This window comes from Centrocercus urophasianus, unplaced genomic scaffold (genome assembly GCF_019232065.1).
Source record: "Centrocercus urophasianus isolate 14NV4802_14NV808 unplaced genomic scaffold, USGS_Curo_1.0 seq_14, whole genome shotgun sequence".
Lineage (NCBI taxonomy): Eukaryota > Metazoa > Chordata > Aves > Galliformes > Phasianidae > Centrocercus > Centrocercus urophasianus.
In genome coordinates this window covers 2,573,106-2,597,596 of record NW_024884586.1, presented here as the reverse complement: position 1 = coordinate 2,597,596, position 24,491 = coordinate 2,573,106, and the positions used below count along the sequence as shown (strand labels likewise).

The 24,491-nt window shown below is 34.6% G+C and overlaps 1 protein-coding gene across 5 annotated transcripts in view; it reads right to left on the bottom strand.

Moving 5' to 3' along the window:
• The window catches only part of SBF2 (SET binding factor 2), a 238,330-nt gene that overhangs the window by 9,315 nt on the left and 204,524 nt on the right, over positions 1–24,491 (bottom strand). For all 5 annotated transcript variants that reach the window (XM_042813556.1, XM_042813558.1, XM_042813557.1 and 2 more), the window contains 7 exons: positions 22,189–22,370; positions 19,709–19,885; positions 17,054–17,155; positions 15,646–15,831; positions 8,160–8,286; positions 6,754–6,881; positions 4,731–4,964 (listed from right to left, as the gene is read on the bottom strand). In XM_042813556.1, the coding sequence (XP_042669490.1) occupies positions 4,731–4,964; positions 6,754–6,881; positions 8,160–8,286; positions 15,646–15,831; positions 17,054–17,155; positions 19,709–19,885; positions 22,189–22,370 (1,136 nt within the window). The remainder of the gene's footprint in view (positions 1–4,730; positions 4,965–6,753; positions 6,882–8,159; positions 8,287–15,645; positions 15,832–17,053; positions 17,156–19,708; positions 19,886–22,188; positions 22,371–24,491) is intronic.

The following is a 24,491-nucleotide window of genomic DNA, read 5'->3' as shown; positions in this document are numbered from 1 at the left end:
TTTTACACAGAGAACTTTTAGGCCATGTTGCCCAGTAAATACAAGCCAAACCAGCTATAAACTGCTATCAACTAAACTCAGAAATCAATGGCAACCAAATACAGCATCAGTCATATCATTCCTCTTGCAAAACACAGGCTGAAGGAGCCATTATTCTTTCAGTTCTCCACCAGTTCTCTTGATCACACAACAGTCATCACCAACTGCCATAATAGAAACATGACAGAGATCAGGATAGAGTATATTCCATAAAAATATTTACAAAAACCTACATTGCCAATACTAAGATTTACCATGGTTTATAAAATATAATACAAAGCTGTAATAAAAGAAGGAAATGGAAGATTTATTCAGTTTGGATGCCAAACTGTAACAACATGTTCTCATGGAACTTGGGAATATGACCTATGTTGATAACCTCCAGTTGGGGTTATTTCCTGTTAATAAGACAGTGTGTGCAAAGTTAAGTAAAAAGACACAATTTAATTAGTTCATGTTTACTTGTGGAACAGCTTAAATACAACATTCACCATTTGCCATTACTGTGATATTTGGTTCATTTTTATCTTTCCTTCTTACATTTTTACTTTCAGCACCTATATTGTCATGAAAATCTGATTCTTAACGAAATCACATTTGAAACTTAATTTTGAAAATCCAATTAAGGACTGATGACAGAACAAAAATTGCCACAGGACAAAGAATTTCCATGCTATATAAAAGATAAATAAACCCAAAGACATTATTTTCAAAGAAGAGACAATTAGACTCTGACCTTATTTCCACTATACCACATAACTAGTGTAGCTTTCATCATATTCTAGGGGTATATTAGAATAACAGGAAATCATTGATGATTGAAACTTAGAGAAAGACTATTTTTAAGGTAAGGAAACATTTGGTAAGGAAACAATTAACTGCTCAACTAAATTTGGAACACTGAACTGAAAATAAATAAGCCTATATGACAGAGTCTAACAAAAACAAAACATATCTACAGATTCTTCCTTGCTGAAGGTAAGTTAGAATGTTGAAAAGTATAACTAAATAGAAGAGACATGACTTAACACAAAGAATCAAACTAGTTGAAAAGATACATATATATTTACTAATACAGGGCTCTTTTCCTGCCAAGAAATAAAACTAGAATAGCTTTGTTTGGATTATCCTCACTGGTTGATACAAAAACAAGGAATGGCGAACAAGCCAGATCAAAGGCTTCTTTAGACCAGTTGTTCCTCTTTCAAAATTCTTTCTGTAAAGTGTTCCTGATAGTATACATAGGACTGAATATATTTACCACAGGCATTTCATGTAAAAGGCTTCTCAAACTTCTGTAAAAGCAATACAAACTCTTTAGTGCTAAAGGTTATTCAGGTTTTAATTTCAGCATTCTCTTTCTGCCACAGTTTTGACTTTTGAGTACAAGTCCTTCTCTGCAGAATCTGGAATTAACTGAAGCTTGTTACTTAGCAACTGGGTCACATTCCTTTTTTTTTTTTTTTTGGCTCCACAATGAGCAGTGCTTCCAGAATTTTAAATGAAAAACTTTCAACAACCTCCCATATATAACTTGAAAAGTTAGGAATAAATTCTCTTAATAAAGTCTTTGTAAAAAAAAAAACAAAAAAAACTTACATGACAATAAATCAGTAAGATTTACTCTTGCTCCTTCAGTTTTAAATTCTACAGAGAACATCAGATTTTTTTCCTTGCCAATAGCTGCACTTGAAAGAAAATTGCACAGAATCACAAAATTGATGAGGTTGAAAGGGCCCTCTGTCATCTCAAGGTGGGCCACCTAGAGGCAGCTGCCCCAGACCATGCCTAGGTGGCTTTGGAATAGCTCCAAGACAGCAACTTGTGCCAGTGTTCAAACACACTCACAGTAAAGAACTGTTCCTTCATGTTCAGATGGAACACCTCTTGTCCTGTTACTGGGCACCACCAGAAAGAGCTCATGATACCACCAGCCTTCTTTGTGGCACGGAAGCACTGCCCTTAAGGAACACGGCTGATGCAACTGAGCATCCACCAGGATTTGCAGCACCTTTCTGCAGAATATTGGTGCATATACCAATGTCTGGGCTTGCTCCTGCCAAGGTGCACTTCATCACTCAGACCAGTTAGCTCATTTACAGTGAATCACAACTCAAATCGAAGGGTCGTTGGAAGACCTAGTCTTGACCAGAAACATTTAAACCCGAATTTTATTCTCTACTGAAGACATGCTGTGCTATACTTGGATGTGTCACACTGTGGTATCATCTTAATGAATTTTAAAAGCAAAGAAAGGAAGTGTTTTCAAAAATGCAGTTGGAATCTCTTAACAAATGAGCTGGTTTTGAGTTTTGTGGAGAAATCTGCCTTTTTATTTTTTTTTTAAGCTATTTGCAACTACTCTGAAAGAAAAAAAAAAAACGACAAAAGCAGAAGTAGTTTCCTGTTTCATGATCCTGTTTCATTTTACTTAACAAATGGGTGGGTAATTACTCTTACTATCAGTGTATACTTTGGTTCCGATTTCTATGATATAAAAAGACCATCAGAGAATGGTCTTAATTGAAAATACCTTCATCTACTTTTGAGCATTTATATCTACAAGTTCTTTTTCCAGAATTTAAGGTTTGAACAAACCAGCTCATATTTTTGGCTGGTGTGGTGGAAGTGAATTGGGAAGCTTTACACAAAAATCTGTATTTTAAAGTACATTGTTATCATTCAATTAGGCTTAAATGAATGAAATGTGTAGTAGATTGCTTAACTTCCTAAAGCTTGTAAACATGAAGACTTATGGAAAATATAGAGCTGTCACACACATCTCCTTAAAGGTGTCAAGTACACAAAACACATTAGGACATTTACCACTAAAAATCACACCTTTTGCTCCTCATAGAAAAGCACTGCATTGTAACAAGGAATACTGTGAACTAAGACATTCTGTAACTTCTCCGTTCCAGATTCACATCCTGATGAGTATTATCTAGATTTCTGTTAAAAAAATACCTTCAGTTTGAACATATTTGGTATTATCACTATAAAGAAAGAGAAAAATCAACCTTCCCTAACAGTTTATCATTACTAGAATATGTTCTCAGTTCAAACATTTCTTGGATACCAACACATTCTCACTGGATTTATGATTAAAGAGAGGTCTTTTTCCCCCATCAGCAACAGCCCTAAATTAACAACTTGTTTTAAAAGAAAGTTCACTTTGCTTTTTAAACTTAGAAGAATATTTTTGTAACCTTTATACAACCTCTTCAAAGTTTTCCAAACGTTCCTCTCCTCTGCTATCTTTTATTACTATAATCTAATTCACAAATAACATTTAAACTCTATAAAATCTGACCCACATATCTCTGGAATATAATATGGCTAATTTCCCTGTTATATGGTGTTTCTCACAGCTGTGGCTAGGATAAGCTTGGCATTTACTCCATGAAGAAATGCAGAGGAACACTGTTGCTATATTTCTAATGTAGTTCTGCCTATAGTTACAAAAGCTCTGTTTTTGTTTTGGCTTAGGTTTTTTTTGTGAAAGAATTCTTGCTATGACCCCTGTTGAGGAACGGATAAGCTCTCTTTCATTGAATTTGTGAAGTTAGAAGCTTTGAGCACTTCTGGCTTTCAGTATCAAGAAGAGTTTCACTGCTGAATTTTATTTTTGAAAATCGGACATTTTTCCTCTTTTTCATCAATAGTGATTGTATGAAATGGACTACAGGAGATAGCAGTTGTGTTCCTGAATTAAGCTAGCTCTCTGACGCAAGCAAGTCTATTCTGAATTATTGATATGCATTCAGAATCTTCCAACCCTAAGACTTTGTTAAGAGCTATTTAATTTCAGCAATTTCAGGATTCCAAAGCATAACCCAGCTTTCCAAGAACTGCTTCACTAGGCTTCACAATCTCAATTCAAATGAAAGTTAATGAAAGTTAAATATTTTGTATATGCAGCTGAATATGCACATAGCTTGAAACAATAGCTCTAGGAAATGAAGAATGACCACATCATTTCTTTCTTTTAATCCAGAAGATACTGTAAACATTAGGACTGATAGCCAATTACAATCAAACAACAAACATCTAAGAAAATACAACTACTGCCATGCTAAATGGGATCCTTATTCATTTTCTAATTATGAAACAACAAAACCTGAGGAGCCTACTTGGTCCCACAGGAAAAAAATCATTGCCCAAATCAAGCATCCACATAACGTACTGAAATATTCTGAAGCGTTTCAGAATTTGAGTTAGGTCCTACTAAAAATAAATATACTAGGAGTAACAATGGAAAGTTTTGTTGATAAATTTGGGCCAAGACGCTCAGGGATACGTATATATATATATATATATATATATATATCTGCATATAAAATCTACCTTTCACTGAAACCAACAACTGTTGGATTCTGTTTCCTGAACTTGCAGGAATTTGGATCTTTACTACATGCATTAAACTGAGTAGAAAAAGGGCAAGAAAAACAGATTCAACCATTGCATCAATTAAAAGAACAATCAGTGCATTTCTTACAGAAGGCAATCAGTTGGTTATACTAAATAACTACTCTGACTGGCTTTAATAATAATTTTATATAATATCCATAGGGCAATAACATACAGGGCAATAACTAAAAATAAAAATTGGGAAATAACATAAATGAAGGGTAAACATGATACGTGATAACTAAAATAACTTATTTTTTTCTGTTTACGTATGTACTTACATTTAAGAGGCTGCTGATGGCATCAGGTTGTATTTTTTTAACATCATCATAACATGGCCACACTATTTTCCTCTTTTTCTGAGAGACTGAACCATCTGTTTGGTCAGCTTCCTCTAAAGCACTGCATTTTGCAGCCACCATATTCCAGTCATAGGAAGGACCTGTAGCCAAAATCTCTTCTACATAGTAATCCCACTTTTTGAGGCTGGACATGCTTACATTTGGTTTCAGGGCCTATTAGAAAGAAAGTTTTATTATAATAACAGAAAGGAAGTGTCTGTGTTTCAGTCTGAAAAATGCAATTCCTATATTTTATGGATTGTTCTAAATGTAACAGTTTCTTGTGTTGGGTAATACTGCACTTTGATCATTTTCACAGCAGGATTCTGGCATATGGGTCAGATCAAAAAGTCAAACTAATACTAGCTTTGGGGATATACTGTTCAGAATTATCCTTCTACTAAACAAATTGTTTCCCAAGAGCTCTAATTCAATATACAGTTGCAACCCTCACAGTCTTTGTGACCCCTGTTAAAGACAGAAAAGGTACTTGATAGCAATCACCCTTAAATTCTCAGCAGAAAATCCAAGACCTTCTACTATCAGGGAAAGGAGAAGGGCTGCATAACTTAAGTGGACAAACACTTGGAATAACCATAATTGAAAGGCTGATGAGCCAGAGACTATTAAAGCTTTCACAGAACAGATGACGTTGTATTATAGACACACTTTTTTTTTTTTTTTTTTTCCCCTTTAAAATATAAGGTAACACTATCAGTATATTTTATTTACAGGGAATTATTTCCCCAGGTCAATGGGAAATTTTAAAGTCTTAAGAGTGATGTTCAGTCACAATCGTTAAACTCTGCTATTACAACACGATTTCACGTGAGGAAAAACAGTTTGTAATAAAAACGAGAAAAAAGACACTACCAAAACACTGAAAGCAAATCTTAATTGCTTACTTGTCAGGCTTATAGTAAAATGGATAGAACATAAAGTGAATAAGATGGCCATCAACTTACAAATTCATCACAGTGATGGTTCTACAGGAAAAGTATGTTCCTCTGAATCAGACAAGTGAAGAACTTCCTATCTATTCAATATCACTCTCTTGTTTTCTCCATCTTCTCTCTCCCATACTGATTTAATGAAGCATAGGAGTATGTATGCATGGGGGGTCATGGGGCCTGCGTTGTTGACTACCGAAATCACATTAGGTAAGTTTATATAGCTGATTTGAGCTGTAGGTGCTATGTGTTCTAAAATACAGTGTGGTAAAAAAATCTTTGAGGAAAAAGGAAAGCTAAGAAACACCAACAAAAGCGTTAGTGAAAACAAGGCTTCCAACACATCGGAGCATGTAACACCCTGTCATTATCTGGTCATCAGCAGTGGACAGGCAAGCAGATAAATTATTTGTCAGGGTGAAGCTCATTGGCAAAGCAGGAGAGAGAAGCACATCAGTGGGGCAGGGGGGGAAGATGAACTACCTTAAACCAGTCTTAGCCCCAGAACTACAGTATTGTTCTATTGCTCTTTTCTTTCAGTTCCTTAGATGGCTTGATGTCTATCATATTAGACATTCCATTGTGGCTGGAATGGACTTCAAGCTCATTTCCCCATAACTGTGAATTATGGTATATAAACAAATATTTTAAAATAACGATGCAGATTTTAGGACCATTTTTATAGTAAGTCATATAACTATAGAAATTAAACAAGTAACCTTGTTTTCCTCAATGGCATGCATATGTACATTTCCAGAATTCATCCCTTTAATGAAATTTCCAAAACTAAGATGACTGAAAATATAAGCCTTAAGACATTACAGCAATCAATTAAGAAGGATTAATTTTGTCCACCAAATACTTTATCCAGCTAGGCAAATTAAGATATCAAAATGTATTCAGAAAATCACTCAGAATAGCAAACAACCTGATTTTTGTTTGTTTGAGGATTTTGTTTTTCTTAAAAAAAAATGAATAAGAAGACCCACCCCACAACAACAAAACACACATACCTCTGTTTCAGTGGGAGCATAGAGGTAATTGAAGAAAATAGGGCTCCTCTTGTGCATCTTTTCAATACAATCCCAAATACAAATTCCTTTTTTGGTGTGTTTATCTCCTTTATCTTCAAAAAGTGTCCCTAGAGAAAATAAATAGCAGCAAATGATAGCTTTATGACAAAACACAGCAAACATTAAAGCACAGCCAAAAGGAATTTCACAAAGTGAATTTACAGTAAAATCTACTATAAAGCGAAATTGCTGCAAAAGACAGTTTGTTGAAACAAACGCTGTGCTTTGTAACTGCCACTCTGCCACAAGTTGAACGTGACTTTTATATTAAAAAAATAAATAAATCAATAGCATTATATTTTTAATTCTGTTCTGAAATTGATTGAAATAGGGTGTTTATGAACGTCCCTTTCTGTCTCCAGCTATACTGGCTCAACAGATCATTGAGCCGTGCTAGCTGATTCTGTCCCCTAATATGAGAGGTTACCAGGCCTTCAATCCACTGGAAACAGGACTTTATATTGCATAAGATGGCATTTGAAAATGTAGCCACACAAAATAAACAAATGTGGTTTAAAAAAAAAAAAAAAGACATGCTGTAGAACCATGTAAAAATACAGGTTGAAAGGACAGAAAGAAATTGACTCCAATCTTTCGTTCAGAGCAAGGTAAATAATAAAAATATTTCTTTCTTGTTGAAATAAAATGGCTTCTGAAGTTCAACATGTTCCACAGTTAGTACAGTTTTAAAGAAAAGCATTAAAATTGACCATATGCCATGAGAAACAGTGAAATTCAGAACATGTAAGTATTTTGTTTGATGAACAAGCTCCAGGAACAGCCTCGGCTGTGGTTGTAAAGTCTTATGTGAGCTATGAGGGCAGATAAGGTCTTGTAGGGAGCAAATGAGCTTTTGCACATGACAGATGTAGGGAGTAAAAAAAGAGAAACACTAAAGAGATTTCAAAAGAAAAGAGTGAGAGATAGTAGATGGAAAAGCTTCCCTTTCCTGAAATGTCATGTGCTCTCTGAAGGTTTCTTAAGGACTTTGTTTCTATTAAAACAAGCACTTAATAGGGGAAACTGAAGTAAGTCAGTAAGTTGCTAGAAAAAAAAAAAAGAAAATGACAAAGAAAACAAACCAAGAAGGCAAAACAAAACCCAAGGCACAACACTCATTTTTTTCACTTCCTCTTAAGTCCCACCAGTTGCATATCATTCATTCAGAAAATTCAGTGTGTTTGTCACCTACATTTTAGTTTGTATTCCTGAACTGAAATTGACTAGAGTATTACCATGCAATTACTAGATCATCTCAAACAAGGCAAATATTGTAGACCAAATACAGGACAGAAAAATGGGGACAAAACCAGAAAAAATATGTGATAAAAAAACATTACACATACCATGTTCTAGTCTTTCATAGTCTGAATCCAGAAGAAATGTTTTAAATCGATTTGATATGTGATGAAAAGCTAGGAACTTCAGATAATACTGATTGAACTCAAACTCTGTTGGATATTGGTTATGAATCTATAAATAAACAGAGGAAATATAAGGATTTTGAGGCAATAAGACAGGAAAATAATTATCTTGTCAAATCTGACAACAAATACATTCATAAGAAACTGCACACAAATCCTTCTACAATTTGTCTAAAATATTTAATTCATTGAAATTCACACATTGTCCATGATGCAAAAGTGTACTTTTATACTCAAATGTTGCACTCTGCACAAAATGCTGGATTCTTCAAAGTCATCAAACTGGGTATCATTTTACTTTAACTCATAAGACACCATGCAAACTCATATGCAAAGACGCTGCTCCTCGATGTATCATTTCCTGCAAATCAAATGTTAATTGGCAGGTTTTGCAGCAGAGTTCTAGGTATTGCTCAGGATCCAAACAAGACAACATGTATATAAGTAACTCTGGAAAACGATATTCTATCTGCCATTACTGGAACAGCTCATTTCTGAAGTGCCCTCTAGTCCTTTTGAGCCCTTTGCTCTCAAAATATGAACCAAAATATTGAAGTGTGAAAAACGAAACAAAACAACATATTGAGATGCTTTGCCATTATTCATATGCATATATTTAATAGAGAACTACTTATTTTTTATGAAGTTTTTATTAATATTTTCATGTGTTATAATTCAGTGAATGTCTCCAGCAAGAGTCAAATGTTTAAGAAAACAACACAAGATCATCAGAGCACAGCAATGGGGAAGAGCTGGCTCTTAGAATTTCTTCATCTTGAACAGAAAGAGCCTGATTTGTAGTTTTAGGCATTTAGTTTAATATTCATGGCTAAATTTGCTTCATTAATTATTAATAAGTACTTGATGCCCATATAAAATTTAAATCTAAATTTTATTTTCATGAGATATTGCTTTCAAAGCCCTCAGGTGTTAAATGTAAATTTTACTCTTTAAATCAATGCAATATTTATTTTCAGAATTAAGGATGATAGTGAACTGAAAATCCTCAATTACAATGGAAGCAGCTTTCTCAATCAGAAAGAAACTGCTGATTGAATTTAACTTTTCAAATATGTGATTTGTGTAGTTTCACCTCAAACTTGTAAAATACCTTCATTTTGGCACTTTTCCCACATCTTGCCTTTTTTAATTCCCAGCACTTCTATTTTCCCATTGTACCCTTTTTCTCTAATCTCTATGCAACTAGGTCCTAAAAAAGAGACATGTTTATTTAGCATTAAGGAAACCAGAGCCAGGCTATTTGAAGCAACTTGATGTTTAACATCTCACATGTGCTATTTGAAAAAAAAGCAAAGAAACAATAAAAAAAACAACACAACAGCCGAACCAACAACGGAGTGTGCATTCAGCAGGCAAGATTAACTACTAATTTACAACAGTGACAGGGAAGTCCCTTGAAAGACTCCTTAAATATATATACAGCAGTGCAGTCAGAGGATTTCTTGTTATATGTCGATATTAGCTTATGGTGAGGTATTCAAAATGCTAAGCTATTATAAGTTGTGTCAGTTTAACATCCTCAACTCTTACTTCATCCCCATGTTTTCCCAGATAAAAAATTACTGTATTCCTGCACTGTTTTGTAAGAATAATGCTAAGAAAAATTGTTTTTCTATAATAAATTCAAGGTCAATTACAAAGACAATGTAACTTTTTAGGTCCCTTTACAAAGAAGAAAGTAATTTTTTCTGGCAAACAATAGATTTAAATATAACCAGAGCACCCTAATTCTGTTAAAAAATGACTTAATGCACTTTTGGATTGAGATCCCAAAATGGTCTGTGTGTGTTCCAATACATATCCAGGCATATACAAATAGTTTATAGTTCCCACCTTGTTTAGGAAAAGTATTATTTGGAATATAGCAAGAAAGGAAGTTTTTTTTGATAAACTGGTTATTTTGGTAATCTGTTATCTGACATGGTCCAAACTTCTACTTGTGGTACAGTAATTATTTTAGTAAATTTCAAGAGTTAGAACAAGAAACAGGTACTGAAGTCCTGTTACACATTCAGATATTGTAAATGATCCAAATTCTGAGATTTCTGAAACTGCAAGTAACTAGAAATAATAAGTAATAAGATTTACATTTTAGAGTAAGAACAACTATCATCTCAAGCATTTATTTAAGGTGAATAACATAGTGTCTGCTTGTTTTCTATTGTATATGGCAGATTTCAGCACGCTTGGAGATGGGAAAGAAACAACTACCCATGATTTGTTTAGACGTGCTGCAGTACGTGGAAATTCAAAATATGGCTGAACTACCAGGGAAAAAAGTTCTGATAAAATACAGCTCTAATCTCACAAATGATACAATAAAAATGTGACATTGGAAAAAATAAACGGATTAACTTAAGCAATTAAAAATAAACATAAAATAGAGACTATTAATTACTGTAAGCAATGTAACCACTTAGGCAAGTTTCTACAGTTTTTTTTTTCTCTTTGGTAACTCTTCGGTCCAATTTTAGTTAATTCATTGACTTCAGAGACATACTCAAAACTTGCATGCAAGTTAAAAGCATTTTAACATGCAAGTTAAATGCATTTAAGCTTCCTGCAGTGACATCACTTTCCAATTCAGCCTTCCAGAAGCAGTGAGTATCTACCAGATGCTGCTGTTGTGAAAGAATGATTTTGCATTAATAATTCAGCTGACACCTGGAGAATTTTGGCATAAACAATGACTTCTTACAAGATGACGCAGTTCTAATTTAGGAATCACTGCTTCATTTGTTTTCTCTGTAGTGTTAGTTTAACAAATGATATTTAATGCACACTGGCTCAACAGAGACTTATTACCTATTATGTCGAGACTACAAGTGCTGCTCCGAAAGTAATGCCTCCTATTTTATTATGTTGGCCCACAACGTCAGAAGCAGATGTTGGTAACATGGAAATACAGGTCTAACTTTCCCACCAATATTCTGTTACATTTTGTTGCTGTGTGACAGACAGTAGCAGAACGGCAGTCTGACAAAATGGCACTTGACATGGAAGTGCACTGGAAGCGAAGGCGTGGAATTGAATTCCTTCATGTGGAAAACACTGCACCAGAGCACTGCACTGACATTTGTCAGTGCGTGCTGAAACATTTATGGAGATCAAAGAGTGGCACGTGCACAGAGAGGTGGTGGGGGATGTATTTCAGCAGTGGTGATGGTGAGATGAAACACAATCCATGTTCTGGATGGCCACAAACAGCTGAAACGAAGAGCGCCTCAATCAGCTCATCCACACAAATTGGCGAATGGTGGAGACTGTGTTGAAAAATAGTGTTTTACAGTTCAGAATTTGCTCAGTCAGTGTTTTTTGTATCTGCAGTAGTTGCCGTGAAAATGAATTGGAGGCTTTACTTTTGGTGCAACCAAGTATAACACACTGGGTACTCAAAGCTGTGTTCTTATGTCCTTTCTTGGATGAAGACTACAAGCCCTACACAGCCCTATCATTCCTCACAAGAAGATACTGACTACTTCAGATTGATCGGCTGAACTGCTTCTGAACCCACATCCATCAAAATAAGATATTTACAGTTATTTCTACCCATTTCTTTTCTATTATTTTGGTAGAAAAGGCACGTAGATCCACACAAACCCCTTAGCTAACAGACTGGAAGTGTAATATCTCCACCAGAGGGGAGGTAATTAATAGCTCCAGATGGCCTATATTAAGTAACCTTTCTGCTGACACAGCTGCAGCCTGGGCACATGGACACAGTTTAATACCAAAAAACCAGAAGATACTGATCATTATGTAAAATGCACCTGCTAATAACATGTATACTTTATACTGCCTATTAATGATGATTCAGATACTACCAAATCTCCTATCTGAGATGAATTATATTCCTCTATCATGCAGGAGAACCAAATGAAATTGAAAATGGATAATGTAAACATTTTCTAAAAGGAACATTATATATTTTTTATTTCAGGATTAGTCTTAGAAAAACAAAAAAATAATGTTTAGAGTACAATGGAAATTATGAAATTGCTCCACTACCCAACTTGCCCCCCAAGAAAGTACAAAGATTAGAGACAATTCACAAGTGCTTCTGTTGGAAGTTCTCATGACAGAGACCAAATTTCCTTAAGAGGTTCTTATACAGAGTAGGAATAATTTAGGCACCTTGCAGCATAAAGCAGAATCATACCTATCAGCTGTTAACAGCAGGGATTTATCCCACTTCATGTTTCATTGTAAATTCTAACGTCAGGAAAATTACACTCCATTATTCTATGAACTTCTGTTTTAAATCTAACAGGAATATTGCCACGAAGAAAACATGGAACATCTTATTCTCACCACAATTAAAAATATCCTTTAAATGCTAACTTTCATCTTTGCTCTGTATAACCCATTTGTTTCCAAAGTTTGTGTGACCATGACCTCTGGACTTGAGGAAAAATCTACAGGTGTGCATGGTTAAGTTTCTTGTTGTTCTTTATGTCAGCTTCCTAAGATTTATTACAGTAAGACCGAAGCGAAGTGTCTCCACGGTTAGGAAAAGAATGTTTAAAATGATGTAGGCTATATCTACAACAGCAAATAGTTCACAGCTGTTGCTGAGGTTCTATACACCTTTTTTCCCCCCCTTGAGGTCTATTACTATATAGTTTTAACTTAAGTGATGAATCATTGCTTTAGCCCCTTTTAAGAAGTATTGAGTAATTAGCATACACCTGAAGCAGAACTTCTAGGTAAATCCCTCCAAGAATCTAGTTCATATTTTCTAAAAATTATCAAAATGGCAAGGGGAAATGCTTGAGGGAATCTCTTCAAAATTACATTACTGTTTCAAATCAAATGCCAATTCAATCAATTCTAACAAGAGACAGTGCAATCCAGTCAGCTCAGTAAAAACAGAAGATATCTGACCACAGTGAGAATACAGCATCAGACAAGTGATTTTCAAAGAACCAAATGAACCACTCAACAGGCAGGCCTCAGGATTTCAATAGCTACAACAGGACAGCTATTCTGTCCTGCTGTAGCCGCTGCAACTAAGAATTTGCTGTTGTTGATGTTTTTCCCCTTTTACTTCAACAAACAAGAAATAACCTTAAGGTACCCCAAAGGACAGTTTATGTCACAACTGGCGGTGGATTAACTTGTTTGAATGAGAAATGCCAGTACCGATGCTCATCAATCTCTCCATTTTGAATAAAAATTAACCTGAGGACCACAGCCACTGGGAAACAGATTGATAAGAAAGGAGACATGACAAATATCTGTAAGGTTTTCTTATGCTAGAACAGACCCAACTTACAAGGATATCACTTATTCACTTTCAAGACAGCAACAATGGATGGGAGATAATGTTCAATGTCGCAATACATAAAAAATGATCCTTTTCTGCAACATGTTCATCAGTAAGTCTTCACTCATTTTCTTATAAACTCATTCATAACCATTCCTCCATATCTAAAGATTTTTTTTGTTTGTAGGCTTAGTATGTTTTTTAATTAGTGGACTTTGCTTTGGGCAATCGACTAAGTCTACTTGCTGACTTCTCTTTCAGGGTCTACTCCATGTATGTATTCACTATGATCATCTATTGCTAGACAGAAGGTTGGTGCTTTAACAGTCTTCTATGAAGAGGAGTGAGTCTTCTTCTGTGAGTCATCCACACAATTTACATGCAGGTTAACAATATCTAGAAGCCAAGACTTTTCAGTGATAAAAATGAGAAGTGGAAAAAGAAAGACATCTACAAGAAGAGCTATACACAAGCTCCTACCCTGTATCTCCATATGCAGAGAATCTGCAAAGCATTATATTTACTGTTAAGCAGTTAAGCAGAAATGAGTAAGAAATGTTTACTCTGCTGTACCATGTAACTGATGGTGTTCATCTTCTTGCACACGTGCAGAATATATAAAAATAAGAACAACTTAGGTGATTATTTCCAAGTTTTCTAGAGTTTGTTTCTTTTTTGGGTACTGCTGCTGGACCCCTAGAAACCTGCTTGTTTTTTCAACTACAGAAGTGGAAAATTGCATTACTTAGGTACGAACTCTTGAGCAGAGAACTTTAACAGCATGAGAAAAGCAGAATTCCAAGAACTACAAAATTTTCTTTCCATGCTACCACTTGTTTTCCATTAAAACCATCCTGTATATTTGGAAATGTGCTCCTAAGAGTAGACTTCCTAAGTAATAATGTACTTGATGATCAAGTCTGCAATTAAATTCCTGGAAAAAGATCATGTCTTGCATCCAAAATGCCTCCAAAACTCCATTGTTGTCCCTTAATACTGTTTGTATATAAGACCAAGATCTAAAAAATGAACAAGAGGACTTATGGACTGCAGTACTGTTGTTGAAGTGATCCTGGAAGCAGATCAAGTATCTTGGACAAATCAACTGGCAATGGGAAAAGTGACCTGTTATTATTTATGTAGTAATGGCCACTTTGTTCTTCCAGCTCTTACTGGGAGAACAACATGTGTCAGGCTGTTGACATACGTCCAGTGGTTGCTCTTGTTGGTTGCCCCACAAGAAGCCCTCTCCTTAGAAGAAAGGTACTAGGTTGGGGCCCAATAATGTATAGCTCAAAAGCTAATTTATTCTGGGAATAGGCCTACAGCAATTATCTTTTAAGAATCCTACCTCAAGAAATCATCATTTATTTCTACAGGCATAGTTTGGTCCTTATAGTTTGCAATAAACTACAAATGAGGATGGGGAATGGAGATGAAGTGGAGTTACCAAAAGCCAACCCAATTTTTAGATGGAGTTGATTATTCTACTAAATATGTTACAATATCAAAAATAAAGGTTGAATTATCCTCAGTAGTACAGATTATTCACCAGAGTGTAAGCAGTGCCATAAATGTCCTTCCACTGAATTTTTGCTGCTGCTAGCAACATGTTTCTGCTTATCTAAAAGTAATAGCAACAGACTTTGGAATGCATTGAGTAGAAAGAACATAATTTCAATCCATAATTCCTCTGCATACGAGTTTGAAACAGACCACTACAGAGAGGCTAAACATACTTCTGTCTCCAGAATTGGCTGGGTACAAGGTGTCTCGAGAGGGCATAGTCAAGCACAAGGAGTTAAAAGCCTTCTACCTACTGTATGAAAAATCAGTTGATCTCTTCTTCTAATGTGAAGTATTCCAAACTGCCAGAAGCCAGTCTTAAGCTTAAAAAACTTCAAATTGAAATCTCTGCATAAATCACACTAAAATACCCATTAAGGTCAACCATTCCCTTCGAAGGTCTGTTTTGTATGGATGCTCATTTTCTAGCTTTTCTTCATGTGAAACATAGTCCCTTTATTAAAACTTGGAGAAGAAGGTTATTAATCTTCCCTCAAAGCATTATCTATGACTGATGAAATAACAGCATCTATACATAGATATAGATGGACTTACCTGATGCACACAGTCCAAGAACTGCAAGAAAATAGGCGCAAATCCACTACCCTGACAATTTAGAGACAAATTACTTCTTTGACTGAATTTATGACCAAAAGAGAGCCATTCTTTTTCCACCAGCATTCGGAAGCCTTCAAGTGTTCTATAGAAGGGATCGCTGAGTAACTGTACCAGAGATACTACCTAGATCACAAAACAGGACATATTATGTTAAGAATGACATAAGTTAAAATGAAACCACTTTGTATAACTTACATAAACATTCCATCATATGCTTCCAGTTCAAAGGAACAAAAGCCTTCATATAAATTCAATTAAAGTACTATACCAGGTAGGCTACATATTTTAATAACACAATACAAATATGATCTCACATGAAAGAGCCTTAATTAAATTGGGTCTTAATGATAATCATAAAAGCCAATCCTGTGCAACTAAAGAATTCAGAAATCATGAAAATGCTTAACAATTTTGAATTACATTTGAAATAAAACCACTTTTATTAATAAAATAAACAATAGAAAATAATAATAATTAATAAAATACTATTTATAAAATAGTACTGGCTACTTCAGCAAAGAAAGCATTAAAGAATTGATCCTAAGGATGACTCTACAGCTTTGGTAGTGTTGCCACACTATCGTCCTCGCCAGACAACTTCAGCCTGTTCTTGTAGACAGCATCTCTGAAGATGTTAAAACACAGCACAGACATCTCCCACCTCCAGCTATGTATGTGCCTTTCTCTATTCTCCACTGTTTGACAATGATTGCAAGATTATTACATTCCCTTATGATTTTGTTTACCTAGGATCAGGATGCTGGCTGTACATGATGTTTTTATTTTCTAGAATTATTGTCATCTATGTTTATCTTCTGGATTATGAAGTTATGAACACAGTGCACTTTAAGTGAGCTATCAATTGTGTAATTTATAGCATATTTCACAAAGTTATCTGCTCCACTAATCTGTCCTTGCAACAGGTGTATTACTGTCACTTTTGCACAGTTAGTTTTCTCTCTGTATGTGTTCCATTTCTGGAAAGCAAATAACAAAGAAGGAATTCCTCTCCTTCCCTTCTGTGTTAAAGTGTACTGTGCTTAAAAAGGTAAATAACCTGTAGTGACAACTTTCAGCTTTCATTCTTACATATGATCAGGTACTGAAACTCAGATCTTGTAGGTAAGCCTTAGAATTCTAAGTCCAACAGGGCCTCTGCAACATTTTAATGAACTCTTCTGTGAAGTAAATTGCAAACACAAGAATTCATATATTCCAGTCTCTTCTTTGTTGCCACAACAGAGTTTTATTAATCTTACATCAAATTATCAGTCTCACACGTAAAAAAGTCTTGCCCAGTGTTTTTCTTACTATTTAATTATTTCAAGTTTTAATAACAGCTTACTTGTGCAGTAATATCCCAGCCATCTTCCAAACAGACCATAACAGAAGAACCATTTTCTAGGAGCTCTGAGATGATCACACCCAACTGCATTATCCTGTGAAGCTACATAATGTTACAAAATGAAGAATGAGAGACATGTCTAGATATTATCAATAAATGCAATGTCTTCACATTTAATATTAAACTTGTATAATGAAATCTACATATATAGTGTAGATAAATTATTGATAAAACAGACCAGAAAACTAAAAAACAATCTCAGAACTACACAAAACCATGCAAATATTTGAGATAGGAACCATTACAACCAATGAACACTGCAATAAATAGTTGTCATAAAAAGGAGCATGGCAACAACTCAGTTGATAGATTTATGGTAGAGAAATTCCACCCTGGGATTAACACTACAGTCTTTTCCTGTGAAAAGTTATGGTCACATAAAGTCACTCAATACCTTGATGGGGGAACAAATGTAAGGTCTTACATTACTTAGAAGAAAATATTTCTAATGTTCATTCTCTTGGAAGTTGGAAATTAATGAAAAAATGAAAAGCAAGAACATTCTATTATCTGGAAACACTTTTAGATAGATTAAATCTTTTTCCTCACACTGCTTTTGGGCAGACTGGCTAAAACGTGTGAAAAGAGGACAGGTTCATTATTTGCATTCTGATAAATGCTATTTAGTGGTATTAAAATTCTATAAGCAGATGAGTTAGTAATTTCTCTGGGAAAGGTTATATACTTGAATGAGATTTAAAACATGTTGGTTATAAGCAAATTGAAATAATTAAGTGAATTTGAATGTTTTTACCTTACAGAGAAGTGTTCACATCATTACTATTAAAACGAGAACCTACAGTGTTTCTACCATATCTTTCATACTTTGAATGCATTCTTGGTAAGTAACATAATATCCTATATGTAGGCAGTAATTTTTTTCCCTTTTTTATAGTAGAATCAAACTGCTCTTTCCAGTGCACTGAATACAATCCAATAGCAACATAGAAAATATGAAAGCCTAAGGAAAGGGAGAAAGCAAAAATGGCAAAAGACATCTAAGACCATTTATGCACGGAAAAAAGTAAGTTCACATGAAAGAAACTCAGGGAGAACAGTATTAAATTGGAGAAAATAAGAAAAAAGATCAAGAAGAAACACTAGAAATAGGATGGATTTTTACTTTGTTAAAAAAAACCAACACCCCAATCCTATGAACATTACCATGAAAACTTAACAGAAGACATTTAACAACTCTGAACATTCACACAGTCATTACTAGAAACTAAAAGTGAACTATTTTCTTGCAATTTTTAATAGGAAAAGACTATTTATAAAAAGCATAATGCACTGAAAATCAAATAGTTCATTTATTGTTCTATGCTTTCGTAGGCAATAGACTAGAAGAAAGACTATTTTTTTTGCTGTCCTTAAGGAAAGAAATTGGTATGCAATCTGGTTACATAGATTCAATATACAGAAAGGGAAGAACACTATTTTTTATTAGTAGTACTCAGAATATACTTTGAATTTCTTCCATATTCAAATCCTCATAAAGAACTATTTAGCCTACACAGTGTTAAAACCAATCTGGCACAACTCCTGTTACCTAGAGAGGAAAGATACAACAAAAAGAAGTTTCCAGATGACAGATCTATGTCCATTCACAGGATTAGCAGAAAATGGGAAAACTCAGTCATAAATCAAGTTTATTGCATAAGTCACCTACCCTGGAATTTTCACCACAGAAATGTCGTGGTAATGAATCACAGCTAATACTGTCATCTAATCTTGAGCAAAGACTTACACTGTTACTTTTCCTCTCAAATACACTTGAGTGTATCTCCAATGTGATAACCTCTTCTTAATCTCTGTGCTGCTATAGAGACGTGTCTATTTCATCACAGTGATATTCATTTCGTCTATCTACACCTATTAGCTTGCTCAACTGCTCTGTGACTGGAAATGTTCACATGGTGGGGTCATGATGACCTTAATGTCTCCAGACTTCTCCCTTTCATTGACAAAGCAGGGGTCAGACATTTCAATGATCAGCTCCTACGTTCCATAAGGAAAGACCATACCTTAAATGTGAGGAGTCAAGTCATTCCTTGCAATGAAGCATGTTCCAGCCAGAAGTACATTTTATGATGCATAATTACTGAAATCACTAAATTACCTACATGTATTCTGCCTATTCTGTTTTCAAGGATTATTTGCTGTTGAGGAGTATTTATGCAGCAAAACGTGGTAATTCAAGGTAGGAACATATATTAAGGGTAGAATATCAACTTTAAAATCAAAGGTGCATTTATTGTCTGTTATTTTTTCTAATTTTTGTAATACATAGAATAAGAAAAAAACTGTTAAAAAAAACCAAGACCATAAATAAAAATGATCATCTCTACTTGTTTATATGTTCCATATAGAGAGACAGTCTATATAAACAATGCTATAAAAATTACCTACCACATCTGTAAATGTTATGGTAGCATTAAAATTAACACCTGTGTAATGACAGAATTGATAGCATGCAAAGTAATTACAAAGAGCAAAGAACAGCTGTTTAAAATACAACAGTTCTCTGTCAGAAGATTCTTAAATTTATTTGGTGCAAGCAGTACTGCATGTAGAAGTACCTGTCATATAAATTACCTGTGGGAACCATTCTGACTCCCCAAGAGCTTTCAGGAATGTTGCCTCAGAATCTGTAGGAATAGTGCTGGGAACACAAGCTCTCAACAGCTTTTTAAAGCTTGCCTTTGTCTGTCGGATATCACTGAACTCAACAGGAACAAATTCACAATTCAAAGCAAAATCAAGTTTGAAGCCCTGTGTGAGAAGGACAACAGCAGATGCAATTTAAAAGTATACTTGTCAGCACAAGCCTTGTCAAATCTCCAAGTCTTGCCAACTTTGTTGTTAAATACTTCAAATCCTAATTCAAATTCTAGTAGTTCAGCAGGACAAATTCTAGTAGTTCAGTAACACATAAAAAAACGTAACTTTCAAACCAAAAAAGAACCCTCATAACTGCAAATAACGTGATTCATTTCAGCAGTCACTGCAAAGTGAGGCATTTGCTGATTTAAAGCATCTATTTCAACTCAGAATAGCATTCAGGGAATACCTGATGCAATTTCCACGATTTATGTGTGGTTTTCCTAGCTGAATTTCTCACGTTTCACTCTACTTCACGGAAGCCCTGCTTTGCCAGAACCCTCTGAGGCTTATAGTTAAAAAAGATATCATGCAATGATGAAAAATTGATATGAGAAGACCTGACTGAAAATTTCAGTAAGAACATTCACTTGGAAATCAGATGTAAATGGCAATCCAAAAGAACAGAAAACTTCTGTTGGAAAATAAACTGCTTTCTTAGTAAGAGCAATATATTCTAATAATGGTGAAGCATGCTCACTCTGGAAATTTCTGTTTTGTCTCTTATATTATTATGCTGCATCATATGAAGTTAGGATGCTTCATTTATGTACTTAATAGGGTACCTCTGTAAATTACTGGTATGTTAATTATATTATAAAGTCATTGAATTTCAAATTAAATATGAATAAAATACCTAATAAAAAGAACCGTTTTAATGTACTGTCTGATGAAAGAGAAAAAGGAAAATGAATTCACAAATCAATTGTAGCAGATGAAATAAAAGTGATACAAAGTGATATGCTATGATACATATGCAATATAATTTAGAGTAAAATAAGATATAAAAACATTTCAAAGTACAGAAGAAAATAAGAAAGACAGTCTGTAGAAAATTTTAGCATTTTGATTTATTGTTCTGATACAGCACGGTTCTTCCATCTCCAGAAATAATATTAATTCAGAAAAAACTGAATACTGATACATTTACCTAGCAATTACTGCTTTTCTATACTACATATTTCACAAAATGCATTAGATGTTGTCTGTGTTCGTACTTGGGAAAAAAAAGTTTTTTTCAATTTTTAAATGTAGAGATTAAAAAAAAAAAATCTGTAAATATTTTCTGAAAAGATGTAAAGACTTCATATAGGGGACATGTGTTTCCTGTTCCTTAAACAATTGCACCCAAAATATTAGAATTTATAAAAAAGTTCAAAAAGATATACAAAACTGCAGACATTGTAGACTTCTTCATGTAAGCAAATCCAGATGGGCAGACTTGTGAGTTAGTCTTACATCAGTTTGGTTTCATGCAAGTTTAAGCACTACCCACAGTAACAATGCTTTCCTGACTAACTGCTTTTCCTCACTAATAAAATTCCATTTGCTTCATAATATATTCCAATACATGAGGAAAAACTATAAATAAGTCTGGATGTTGTTTCCCAAACTAGACATCACAATGAGATCACTCAGCTGAAAATCAGATGAGTAGCTGAATGATAATATGCATTTAAGTGCATTTAACTGTGGCTCTGCAAGCAGGATCATATAGATAGAGAACTGTAACTGCCCTGGAAGAATTCTGAAGAGCCTCTGAAAGGGGTAACTGCCAGGGTCCTTATCCCAGCAGCTAAACTTAACAGAGCTAAAGTCTGCTGCTTCTTCTTCCTGCTAAGCCAATAATGTTGAAACAGTGAAGACAAAGTGATTTTCAAATAGGAAGGTGTTGCTGGACTTTTTGTTGCCTTGCAAAACATTTCCTTCCTAGTTATGTCTTTCCCAGTTTGAAAACACTTTATCTTGTAGGAAAGCCATTCCATTCCTCTCATTATATTACACATCTTCATATCTCTTAGAGCACTTTGTGAAAAGTGACAAGCAGGACTCTAGTGACAGAACTTACATGAGTTTGTACCTGTTGTATAGCTCTTTAAAAAAATACAGTAAGTTTTTATTCACATTAACTTTGCTGTATTATGTAACTGCAAAGTATGATTTCTAACCCCCAGCATGTTTTAGGGCATTAATTGTTACTATTTGTATAGCAATATAGATCACAGCAAAATGGAACTAAAAAGGAGAACACATCCGTGTTGAGAACACTACCTAAAATAGCCATGAAAGTTTACACCTTAAGGAGTGTTATCCATCCATCTTATCTAGAATACTGTTTCTTTGTTAAAATATGTTAGGGTTATCAAAATCAAGCCAAATGAAAACTATGTAAAGAAAAATAAAACTGCCATTACCCGTAACTGAGATTTTTCTCCAAATATATACAGGGCTGCTTGACGTCTCAAAAGCTGACTTTGCAAAAAAGTGCTACTGTAGGAAGTGGCATTATCTTTCCCTGCAAGTCTTGCACCAACATCAATGAATGGAGTCTGAGCGTTGATAAATCGGTTGCTTGAACGAAGACTGGCCCATACACCTTCATTAAGATAAAAAATACTTTAGAAACAATTTGTATAAGGCAAGAGATGCTAATTATTAATGCATACGCAACAACATAATTTAGAAAGTACTGTGTTTAAATACGTCACTCACATTCATCATAGGATGCAATGAACGACATGCACTTGAAAGAAATCATACCAAAAATAGCCAAAATCATCCTACTGTACTGTCATTCTAATCAAACAATGCTTTCTACTGTAGAGAAATTGGTAAGTGATAACATAAGCCACAGTTAGCAAGAAACTAATTACACAAAAATGAAATTGCTGGGTACTTTTCAGAAGCACAGACAAAAAATTCTCCTATTTCCTTGTTATTTTCCTTATTATTTTGGATGTCCAACTATATTATATAATCACGTCCCTCAAAAATGGAGATACTATCACTTAAAATACCCTTCTTTCTAGAATACATGTGTTCCCTTCACCATACACAATCTAGTAACAAGCTCAGTAACCTATTATAATGGGAAACAAATATACAATGATCAATTCGAATATTACACTTGAGGATAAAGTATCCCATATCTGCCCTTCAGCTAGAGTGATTAAAATGTAGAATGCCATGGTTTTTCTTTTTCATTTTACCATGTCTAATGGCTCATTAAAAATAGAAATGAATGTAAGGTACTTCCTTACATTTAAAAATCATGTTATTCACAACTGTATTCTAGCAGATGTGATTAAGTACAGTTGTCAGAGCAGAGAGAAGGTTGTCTACCTAGAAGATCACAGTTCTACAGTTTTATTCTGGCACTAAGATCTCTATTACTCCGGCAGCAGGGCATGGTATAGAAGTCTCACAGATAACAGCGTGATCTTGAATACACATAAGGAACAGCGGAGTGGGACATGGAACCACAGGTTTGCATCTGAAAGCAGCACAGCTGCATTCGAATGGCATTATGTTAACCTAATAAGCTCAGCCTCTCAACATTTTAGGTTGCATATTGTTGCTGATGCAGCTACATGATTATTTCCAGAGGGAATTCCTACGACACAGACGTGCTCTGATCTCTTTATGCTTCCATAAGTTCTGTGATTTCAACTTCGGATAAAATAGTAACAAACCAGACTGTCAAGGCCTACTGAGCCTCTGAAGAAGAGATCAGTAGGTATTTTCTGGATTTTGTATGACCGTTTTTGCAAGTCCAATGTGATATGTGCAAGGTACTGCATTTTAAGAATAACTCTACACAGTAATCACAGTAACACAGAGTTTAGTTTGTCTGCCTGACTGGCTCCCAGTATCAGATGTGATCAAACGAATAGGAGTAACTAAGGATGACTGGTTAGAAACTTAAGAATTGGTTAATAGTTCTGAACAGTTTCAATCTCAGGAACATCCAGTTTTATAAAACACCCCACATAGTAGTGTGTTTACTGCAAAGTTTTGTTCCACTGGACTAAAACAATCAACAGAAAGAAGATTTTATCACACTAACAGAATTCACAGCAAGCATTTAATAAAAGAATTAAGGTCCTGTTCATCTGATTCGAAAAAATGTTAGTTCCAGCAGACAGTGCATACATTTCTAACATTCTATCAATGCCTGTAGCACAACAAAAACAACAAAACTAGCTACAAATACATACAGATGAACATATGTACCACTGATGGATAACTATTTTCTAACTTTGCCTAGTATGTCATTTTTTGTTACCATCATCTAGTTTTCATTTTATTTAGTCTTTCATTTTCATTATATTATCATAAGTTCCTAATCTGGCATAATCAATTTTTCCCTGGTCAGGAAAAATACCAATAATTCTGGAAAGGAAGTTCACTGATCGGGTAATGGTATTTGTTAAGTGTTCTGCTTAAGCAGTAGGAGTATTAAATTTTTTTTTGCTGCTCTTTTTTGTTTTTGCACAGAAAAACGTTCTTTTGGAAGAACTTAAAAATTGTATGTTCTTTTGCATGAGATCATAATATTACTAAGTCATAAAATACTGAAGTGTGTGGCTATTAACCGTCTTTTCATCATGCATTCAATGTTCAAAAGAAACCAAAAAACCCAAAACATAACAAAACCATAATGTAAAAATCTGATAAGCCTAAAAACCCTCAAAGTTTGTTAATGCTTTTAGAGTTA